Source organism: Trichomycterus rosablanca, chromosome 6, assembly GCF_030014385.1.
Source record: "Trichomycterus rosablanca isolate fTriRos1 chromosome 6, fTriRos1.hap1, whole genome shotgun sequence".
Classification (NCBI taxonomy): domain Eukaryota; kingdom Metazoa; phylum Chordata; class Actinopteri; order Siluriformes; family Trichomycteridae; genus Trichomycterus; species Trichomycterus rosablanca.
Genome location: NC_085993.1, coordinates 1,796,584 through 1,807,206, shown reverse-complemented (window position 1 = coordinate 1,807,206; position 10,623 = coordinate 1,796,584). Strand labels below are relative to the sequence as shown.

Below are 10,623 nucleotides of genomic sequence, written 5' to 3'. Positions count from 1 at the left end.
TACATTTCCAATATATGTTTTGTGTAGATTATATTGACTCGGACTCTAGCCTAAAGACTCGTGACTTGACTCGGACTCTAGCCTAAAGACTCGTGAACATCTCTGCCACACACTACCAATGTTGAAAAGCGACTCAGCCCTTGAAGTAGCTGCTCATCCTTACTAAAATCTACATCTTCAAATTCAAAACATAGCACCTAAATTTTGGGGAATTATTGATATTACTACATTAAGCAGGAACCAAAACCAGCACCAAGCCCCAGTTTTTAGACAAAAACTTTTTTTTTTCTTCCTTTTATTAACAATTTAAGAGAGTAAATAACTAGATAATGTGACAGGACAGTGGAGTAAACACTGCTGGAATTGGCGTCATCAAAAAATATAAATTGTACTATTTATTTTAGCTGCACTGATACTTTTCAGTAAAAGCATTCATGGTTAGAAGAAATTTTAAAAGAAGTGTAGAGTAATTGTGTGCCCTAAACCACGATGGTATCGGATCCCTTTAAGATTACTGTAAGAATGGGTACGATACTCTACGCTTCCTTTTTCATTGCACTGCACTAACTGACATTTATTATAAAACCTGTTATTATAAGTGATTTTATATTAGAAACATAATCCAAATTAATCACAGAATCAAGCTATTTATAAGGTTTATTTAATAATTTAGTTAAAAATGGGAAATTTCACGTCAATTCACAGTTTCTTATAACTCATATAACAGGGTGTCACTGAGGTCTTCAGGACCGAGCCGCATGTGCTTCTCTTTCTTGGTTGAAACCTAAAACAAACCAGAGGATTTGATTTACAAAAAAAACTACTTTTGGTGTCTGTAAAATAAAAAGGAAGTGGATCTTCTCTGTACCTCTTCGTCCGATAGGTCACAGACGGAGGAGTTAAGCACCGAGCCGTCTTCGAAATATCCCTCCAGCTACCGAAATAATAAAAGAGATTAAATGTTGGAGAGTTTACAGGGTTCATTTACTATACTGTACATAGACATAGACGTGTTGTATAGGAATGATGACCGTACACTCACCTGCTCCTCCATTATGGTGAGCTGAGGCCGCTGAACGGTGCATTCGATCCCAAAACTGTCCTCCATCCTGCAATCAGCCCGAATTTAAATGTAGGAACAAATCGCTCATGTCTTTAAATAGCAAACAGAACTCTGTTGCCTTATTTATTTAGATGTTTTGCGCCGTGTTTACACAGTTGTTAGGAAAGGTGATATTTTATTTATTTATTTATTAGGATCTTAACGTCATGTTTTACACTTTGGTTCCATTCATGACAGAAACGGTAGTTACTCATTACACAAGATTCCAGTTCAGATTTTAATATCAAACACAGTCACGGACAATTCTGTGTCTCCAGTTCACCTCACTTGCATGTTTTTGGACTGTAGGAGGAAACCGGAGCTTCCGGAGGAAACCCACGCATACATGGGGAGAACATGCCAACTCCACATGGTAAGGACCCGGACCGCCCCACCTGGGGATCGAACCCAGGACCTTCTTGCTGTGAGGCGACAGTGCTACCCACTTAGCCACCGTGCTGCCCGCATAGATAAATGTCATATTTATGCCAACATATATGGATACAACATATAATACCATATAAAAATGTATTCTATAGATATATTTAGTATGTGTACATTTACCAATTTTGTTATGGGTATTTCATATATGTTATAAACCTACATCCAGAGGATACATGTATGTTACGGTCTGGGAAGCGTTTTCGTGCGCTAAAAGCCAAAACGGAGAGGATGAGGAGGAGTTTTTTCCCCACAAGCTATTCGAGTCCTCAACGGAAATAGCATTCAGGACTAAATTTACACAACTTACACAATCCAATTTATATGTATATATGTGTGTGTATATACAGTATATATAGACATATGTATATATAAGTATATGCGTGTATACAGTTTTTATACTGTATATGTATGTGTATATGTATAGATTTGTATTTGTGTATACACTTTTTTTTGTATAAATATATATTTTGGCTATTTTGTTTTTTGTAACTAATGTGGCTGAGCAGTCACAAAATCATTTCACTTCCAGTTGTACTGTGTATGACTATGCATGGGACAAATAAACCTTAATTTGATATCGCCCTACATATGTGGACAAATGATTATTGATATAGGGGCAGGTCATATATAACAATTCTGTGTGGGAAATGACAACTATACAGGAAGACTATATATATATACAGTAGTTATGAACTGTGATATTTCTCCACCTGTTAAGTGCCTACTTTTAAATGATTTTTTTTGTTATCATTCAGTTCCAGTCACACCTTTAAACCAGTGTGGAATTTTGCAGTGATCACAGAAAAGCTAAACACTTGCGCTTTATTCATTTCTGTCAAAAAAATCACCTCCTACCCAGATAACTTTAGTTTAAACTCATTTATTTATCTTATTTGGTAATTGTTCACAATGCTGCTCCAACATTATGAAGAAGTTCCCACGTCTGCTTAACACTTGTTAGCTTATTTAACTTCACTTCATCAGTCAGTGTATCAGTATTAATGTTTTAGGCCTTGATCAAAAGCTTAAAATATAATAACCCACCTACCTTATTAGAATTGTGTACAATTGCTCAGCTGATAGATTAATGTACTGCGACTGTTTATGATCTGGCCTGCATCCATCCACATAAGACCAAAAAAACGAACCTGTTGACTAAAACTTGTCTTTTAAACATGCACCAGCTTACCGGTTTGTAGAAATCAAGCACAATGTTCGAATCCTGTCTGTTCCACTGCAGGTTAAGCTTAGCTGACACAGAAGGAAAAACTCAATTAGCTAACAAGACCAAACCGTCTGCATGAGATCAGGCCTGATTGGTGAAGCTCATTAGGCCTGAATTTACACCTGGAGGGGTGTAGTGGGTGGGACAAGTGATCTGCAGCCTAATTAACATTCATTAAGCTTATTTCTTCTGAACAGGTGCTTCTGAACTTGTTTTGATGGACCACCAAAACAAGACACTGGAGAGGATGGCACCATGGGTCATGCATCTATAATAAGCAGCTACTTTTTAATAATATGACTAACAAATACGTTTATAATCAGATCATCTTATTACTTTCAATTCAGCATCAAATCAGCCCTAAACAATGATAAGAAGTGGAGCCGTTTCACCAGAATGTGGCGCTATCGCAGCATTACTACAGTACAGTATAACCGCTATGTTAGTACGAGCGTTTGGAAACGTTTACGCCGTTTCAGAATCAGGGAAAAACTGTTGAACCAGGCCGACGTGCTGCAGTCCACCGATTCATAGTGAAATGCAAAATCTCCCTCTGCAGCAGTAACAACATCTACTGCGTCTTTACCTGACGAACTCTCCAGACTACAAAAGCCAAATCCCTTACCTCACCCATCTCCCGAAAATGTCATGCGTCAAGCTAAACCAGAGATGCTTCCTTTGGGGAGCAAGAAGGTCCTGGGTTCGATTCCCAGCTGGAGCGGTCTGGATCCTATTTATTCATTTATTTATTAGGATTTTATCGTCATGTTTTACACGCTGGTTCCATTCATGAAAAAACAGGCAGTAACTTGCTTACACAAGATGCATCAGATCAAGTTTAATATCAAACACGGTCAATTTAGTATCTCCAGTTCACCTCACCTGCACCCCACAGTCTTTGGACCGTAGGAGGAAACCGGAGCTCCCGGAGGAAACCCACGCAGACACGGGGAGAACATGCAAACCCCACACAGAAAGGAAGGGTGCTCCGGTTTACTCCAACAAGTCCAAGCACATTTAGTCAGGTTAACTAAAGATACTAAAATACCCCGTGTGTGTGTGTTTGCTCTGAGATGAAGTGTAACATCAGGAAGTGGTACCAGTGCCGTTCCTCTACAGGAAATTGTGTAGGTCATGGTGTACACGTCCCATACAACCGAATCATTACAACAATTTTAATTGTTTTAACATTTCACATTTGAACCGTATTTATTCAACATGGTATCAGTTTTATCTTGGACAGAAGCAGAATATCACTGACTCTCGGTTTCTACTCTCGTTTGATTCATTTTATTAAAAAAGGAAACTAATTTCAACATAAACATGACACCTCATAGTTAAAGTAGTTAAATTTGAACTCAGAACTGAACAGCAACAGGCCTCAGACGTCAGGCTGCAGGTTGTGAGCCGGTAACTCGAGTTTATCTCGACTCGGCGTAAAAGAAAAACAAGTCCGTGAGAAACCGAACGTGCGCGCGGGTGAATCACTGTTTCTGCTGCATGGCCTCTTTGCGGGCGGCGTCCTGTAGAAGCTGAGTGTCCACCTCGTCGGCCGGGAGCTGGACGTACCGCACCACCGAGCCGCGGATGAAGCAGTTTTTGACTGACAGCTGAGAGGAAAAAATATAAATAAATAATAATAATTATAATAATAATAGTAATAAATAAACAGGCTCAGCAATCGACAGAAGGGACGAGGCAGGATTAAGAAATGCGTTCACACACTCACACATTTTGTATACAGTCTAAGCAACTGAGGGTTAAGGGCCTTGCTCAAGGGCCCAACAGTGGCAACCTGGCAGTGGTGGGGCTTGAACCAGCGACCTTTCAATTACTAGTCCAGTACCTTAACCGCTAAGCTACAACTGCCCTACACTCTCACTCTCTCGCACACTCTCTCGCACACTCACTCTCGCACTCTCTCACACTCTCAGACACACACTCACACACACTCACACTCTCAGACACACACTCTCAGACACACACTCTCAGACACACACTCTCAGACACACACTCACACTCTCTCACACTCTCAGACACACTCTCAGACACACTCTCAGACACACACACAAACTCACACTGACAAACTCTCTCTCACACACACACACCAAATGATTTTTGTGTGCAGCAGTAGCTGAGTGGTTAGGGTATACACTCGCACACACTCTCGCACACACTCTCGCACACACTCTCGCACACTGACACACACTCTCTGACACACACACAAACACACACTCTCTCACACTGACACACTCTCACACACACACCCTCTCACACTGACAAACTCTCTCTCACACACACCCCCCAAATGATTTTTGTGTGCAGCAGTAGCTGAGTGGTTAGGGTACACCCTCACACACACACACTCTCTCTCACACTGACTCTCTCGCTCACACTGACTCACTCTCTGACACTCTCTGACACTGACACACTCTCTGACACACACTCTCTGACACACTCTCTGACACACACTCTCTGACACACACTCTCTGACACGCTCTCTGACACACACTCTCACACTGACACACACACACCAAATTATTTTTGTGTGCAGCAGTAGCTGAATGGTTAGGGTATACACTCGCACACACTCTCGCACACACTCTCGCACACACTCTCGCACACACTCTCGCACACACTCTCGCACACTGACACACACTCTCTGACACACACACACAAACACACACTCTCTCACACTGACACACTCTCACACTGACACACTCTCACACACACACCCTCTCACACTGACACACTCTCTCTCACACTGACACACTCTCTCTCACACACACCCCCCAAATGATTTTTGTGTGCAGCAGTAGCTGAGTGGTTAGGGTACACCCTCACACACACACACTCTCTCACACTGACTCACTCTCTGACACACACTCTCTCTCTCACACCGACTCACTCTCTAACACTTTCTCTCACACTGACTCACTCTCTGACACTCACTCTCTCTCTCACACCGACTCACTCTCTAACACTTTCTCTCACACTGACTCACTCTCTGACACTCAACTCAACTCAACTCAAACGAAGCTTTATTGGCATGACAAATAAGGACATTCGTATTGCCAAAGCAAGTTACAGGGAAATATAAACAATAAAAATAAGAAAGAACAAAAATATACAGAACAGTTAGTGTGTGTCAGAGAGACACACACTCTCTGACACACACTTTCTGACACACACTCTCTGACACACACTTTCTGACACACACTCGCACACACTCTCGCACACTCTCTCTCACACACTCTCTCTCTCACACACTCTCTCACACACTCTCTCACACACTCTCTCACACTGACACACCCTCTCACACTGACACACCCTCTCACACTGACACACTCTCTCTCACACACACCCCCCAAATGATTTTTGTGTGCAACAGTAGCTGAGTGGTTAGGGTACACCCTCACACACACACTCTCACACACTCAAACTGACACACTCGCTGACACACTCGCACGCACTCCCCCACACACACTCTCACGCATACTGGTGACTGTTAGTGCACACGTCACAACAAATGTAGTTCAGAGGTATAGGTGCTGGACTAGTCACCCAAAGGTTGCTGGTTTGCCACTGTTGGGTCCCTGAGCAAGGCCCTTAACCCTCAATTGCTCTAACTGCATTCAGTCATATGTGTAAGCGGCTTTGGATAATTGGATGCCACGAATGTAAATGATTTAAAATTAATAAACAGCGTTTTCAAGGGGTGCTACGGTGGCGTCTGGCAACCCAGGGTTCGAATCTCGGCGGTGCTATCGGCAATTCAAGCACCTTCACAGACATGATTGGCTACTATCCGAAAATGAAAGGATGGCCAAAACAGCCCAGCCATCGTGAGGCGTATCTGTCGGTGCGCTCTCAGTGCAGGTCCCTGGCCTGAACAGAACTAAAAGGGTGGCGTCAGGAGTCTGGTATGAGGACCAGATCCGCAGTGACACAAATAAGCACTTGGATAATCCCCCAAACTATTATTCTAATGTTCCATGGAGAGAAAAATAATCATTATTTTATAATAACTCTCTTGCCCACACTAGGCTTCCAGTACTGACATCTCAGCTCTGCTATCAGCCAGCCGGGCGCCTACACGGACAAAATATTGTATATCACCCCACACACGGCATTCAAAAATTAAACCTCATCAAAACCGAACTGTTACTGACCATGTGTGGATATTTCTCAGGGTCGGTGACACTGATGTCTGTGAGTTTGATGTTCAGATACTGTAAAGATGCACGTAAATAAAAACGTTATATTAAATAAGCAACAAATATGCAATAATGCACACAGGATGATCTAAAAATCTTACCTGATCTACAGAGTGTAGCGTCCCACATATACTGCAACACGCATAAAGAAAACGAGTTATTAAGATTCATTTCAACTATTTAATTCAATCGGACTATTGTTCTGATTTTGAAATCACAAGACTATCAAATATAATTACAATTACAAATAACATTGGAAGAAATCACCTACCTCAGGTCATTTTTCAGCTCTACCACCACATCTTTGCCCACCAGGGACTTAAAGAACGAATAGAAGAGCTGTAAAGGAATTATAATATTATTATTATTATTATTATTAAATATGAATACAATATCAATACCACTAACACTAAATGCACTGGCAGAACACATATAATTTTATCAGCTCCACTTACCATATAGAAGCACTTTGTAGTTCTACAATTACTGACTGTAGTCCATCTGTTTCTCTACATGCTTTGTTACCCCCACAGGACCCCCACAGAGCAGGTATTATTTAGGTGGTGGATCATTCTCAGCACTGCAGTGACACTGACATGGTGGTGGTGTGTTAGTGTGTGTTGTGCTGGTATGAGTGGAGTTTTTAAACACCGTGTCCACTCTATTAAACGCTCCTACCTAGTCGGTCCACCTTGTAGATGTAAAGTCAGAGACGATCGCTCATCTATCGCTGCTGTTTGAGTCGCTCATCTTCTAGACCTTCATCGGTGGTCACAGGACGCTGCCCACGGGGCGCTGTCGGCTGGATGTTTTTGGTTGGTGCACGATTCTCAGTCCAGCAGGGACAGTGAGGTGTTTAAAAACTCCAGCAGCGCTGCTGTGTCTGATCCACTCATACCAGCACAACACACAATAAGTGTCACTGCAGTGCCGAGAATGATCCACCACCTAATTAATACCTGCTCTGTGGGGGTCCTGACCATTGAAGAACAGCATGAAACAGATGGACTACAGTCAGTAATTGTAGAACTACAAAGTGCTTCTATATGGTAAGTGGAGCTGATAAAATGGACAGTGAGTGTAGAAACAAGGAGGTGGTTCTAATGTTATGGCTGATCGGTGTATAAAAATGTTTTGTAGTTCCCTCATGCCAATCAATATTATTCTGAGGTTGTAGTGAGCAGAACTTACCACCAGGTGTCAGTGTTCAACCATTCTATCTTTTTCATTAGATCACGTTTATTACAGGTTTACATTTACAGCATTTAGGAGACGCTTTTATCCGAAGCTACTTACAGTAGTGAGACAGTACACAGTCTAAGCAATTAAGGGTTAAGGGAATTCATTAAGGGCCCAACAGTGGCAACCTGGCAGTGGTGAGGCTTAAACCAGTGACCTTCTCATTACTGGACCAGTACCTTAACAACTAGGCTACAGCTGACTATTTATTATTACACACCCACTCTGGTATGTACATTCATTAATGCTTTTATAAGCTACACCTACCATACGGATGAACTTTGTGGGTATACAATTACTGACTGTTGTCAGACACCCTGTGTTTCCTATTTATCAAAGGGAACCACGCATGACCCCCAGTAATCTGATCACGATCAGGTGGTGGATCATTTTCAGCACTGCAAAAACACACAGTCGAAACACTGTGGTATGGGTGCATCAGGTGCAGCAGTGTTGTTGGGATTTTAAACACATGCCATGTTATCACTCATAGGTGAGGAAGGAGTTAGTAGTAGTCTTTAATCAGTGGGCACTTTCTGGTGAATAACAGGATGCTGTTGGCTTTATATTTTTGGTTGGAGTGCGGTTGTCCACCCAGCACTGAGTGATAGTGAGGGCAGCTGTAGCCTAGCGGTTAAGGTACTGGACTAGTAAGCAGAAGGTCGCCGGTTCAAACCCCACCACTGCCAGGTTGTCACTGTTGGGCCCTTAAGGTCCCCTTTTCACGCACGAAATTAGGGAAACTGGCTTTTAATTACGCTGCACCATCAAACTGGAATATACTGCAGAATGTTTTAAAATTGCAGCATCTGGTGATTTTAAGTAATTTTAAAAACATGCTTTTGAAAATGGATACAGGAAAAACGGTTTGTAATTGTTTTAAATGATCATTGAATTGTTTATACTACGTATACATGTTTGTTGTGTGTTATTTGTGTAGAGGTAACTATGTATTACGCTGCTGCCTATCTTGGCCAGGACTCTCCTGCAAATGAGATGAGAAATGAATAAAAAAATAAAATAAAATAAATGTAGTGAGATGTTAAAGGATCCCAACAACACTGCTGCACCTGCTACAGTTCAGTACAAAACACACTATCATGCCATTAACATGTTAGTGTCATTGCAGGACATAGAATGATGAACAGCATCTGCTTAGGTGGGGTCTCTCTCGATTGATAGATGAGGTCCAGTGTAGTTCAGAGAGTACAGGGCAACAGGCAGTAATTGTATACCCATAAGATCATCTAGTTTATGTACGTACCAGGTGGGTGTACGTAATGAAGTGCATGGTGAGTGTATTTTGGGAATACAAAACTCTTATTTAAACTACTATTATTACTAAACTACTATTTAAAAAACTAAATAAATAAATACGCTTTGATCCATACAATTATTCGTGATTAATAAAACACGCTGTTTTCTAATTAGCTGAATTTGGGAGACAATACAATAATGTAAGCTCTTTCTAAGCTATTTATATTTTTAAATATTTATTATTTATACAATAAACAGTGCGGTTCTACATTAAAGGAAACAACCCTGTCAGACTAAACGTTCATCATGCGTCCGTCTAGTGTACTGTGCAGCTAACATGCTAAGCTAACCAACTATATATACGTATTTCAGCACACTCGAGAAATTCCCTGTAAAGCAACGATAATGTAAACAATGCGTATATATAACGTTTATTTAATCTATAACTAAAAAACAGCAAGAAGCCTTATATTAATAAACAAAGGTAAAAACTAAAACTCACCATTTTACCCGCTGTTTTGTGCCTTTACAACACCAAACTTGGCTTCTAAGCAAACCGTTTTCCTATTGGCCAGCAGAACAGGGGGCTGATTTATTCTCACTGCTCATTGGTTAAGACAATGTTTTGATTGCGTCTCAAATTGCACAATGTTTTACTAAATAGGGTATCTACGTAGCGCCCTACGCATTACTGTTCGTTCATACGGGTAACTGAACACTGTGGTATTTGGAACACAGCCTTCATTCATGTTTACAAATATTTTCTTCAGTTTTAACGTGGTTTGAAATGTATATTTTTATTTTGCTTTGTTTTATACGGAGCCCCTTAGGGGTCACTAAGGAAAAAAAATATGTGAAGACAAAATCCGTACCCTCAGTTTAGTAAACCGTACGCACGGTTTAGTAATCCGTACCCTCGGTTTAGTAAACAAGTTTTACTGTGCGCCCACACCCCGTTTTACGGTAATACAGTTGCGAAGCATTGAAGAGAATAAAGCATCTTTTTACAGCTGGGGTGATGGGATAGCAAACTTATTAAAAAGTCAAATCAAAATCTTATCAAATGCCACCCCACAATCATAAATAACACGAGTACTTAGCTTGTGATTTGAGAGTATTTTACCTTAGGAATTTAGAAT

General features: G+C 41.1%; 1 protein-coding gene and 1 long non-coding RNA gene across 2 annotated transcripts; both read right to left on the bottom strand.

Moving 5' to 3' along the window:
• Positions 1-686: 686 nt before the first annotated feature.
• Positions 687-2,919, bottom strand: LOC134316185 (uncharacterized). The gene is made up of 4 exons (XR_010013058.1): positions 2,736-2,919; positions 1,043-1,109; positions 869-934; positions 687-784 (listed from the first exon to the last, which is right to left on the bottom strand). It is a non-coding gene; the product is annotated as an uncharacterized LOC134316185 (long non-coding RNA).
• Positions 2,920-4,038: 1,119 nt separating this feature from the next.
• On the bottom strand, positions 4,039-10,061 carry smx5. Its single transcript, XM_062996502.1, has 5 exons — positions 9,987-10,061; positions 7,260-7,327; positions 7,090-7,120; positions 6,944-7,003; positions 4,039-4,381 (listed from the first exon to the last, which is right to left on the bottom strand). Exons 1-5 carry the CDS (start codon positions 9,987-9,989, stop codon positions 4,256-4,258), a joined length of 288 nt encoding a protein of 95 aa, XP_062852572.1. The 5' UTR covers positions 9,990-10,061; the 3' UTR covers positions 4,039-4,255.
• Between the last annotated feature and the right edge of the window lie 562 nt (positions 10,062-10,623).

What these genes read in the sequence shown, in the direction of transcription:
- smx5 (XM_062996502.1), bottom strand. An exon ending in GAGCTGAAAAATGACCTGAG is followed by an intron (nt 7,121 to 7,259) that starts GTAGGTGATTTC and finishes TGCGTGTTGCAG; the next exon opens with TATATGTGGGACGCTACACT. An exon ending in CTGAGAAATATCCACACATG is followed by an intron (nt 4,382 to 6,943) that starts GTCAGTAACAGT and finishes TTTTCCTCTCAG; the next exon opens with CTGTCAGTCAAAAACTGCTT.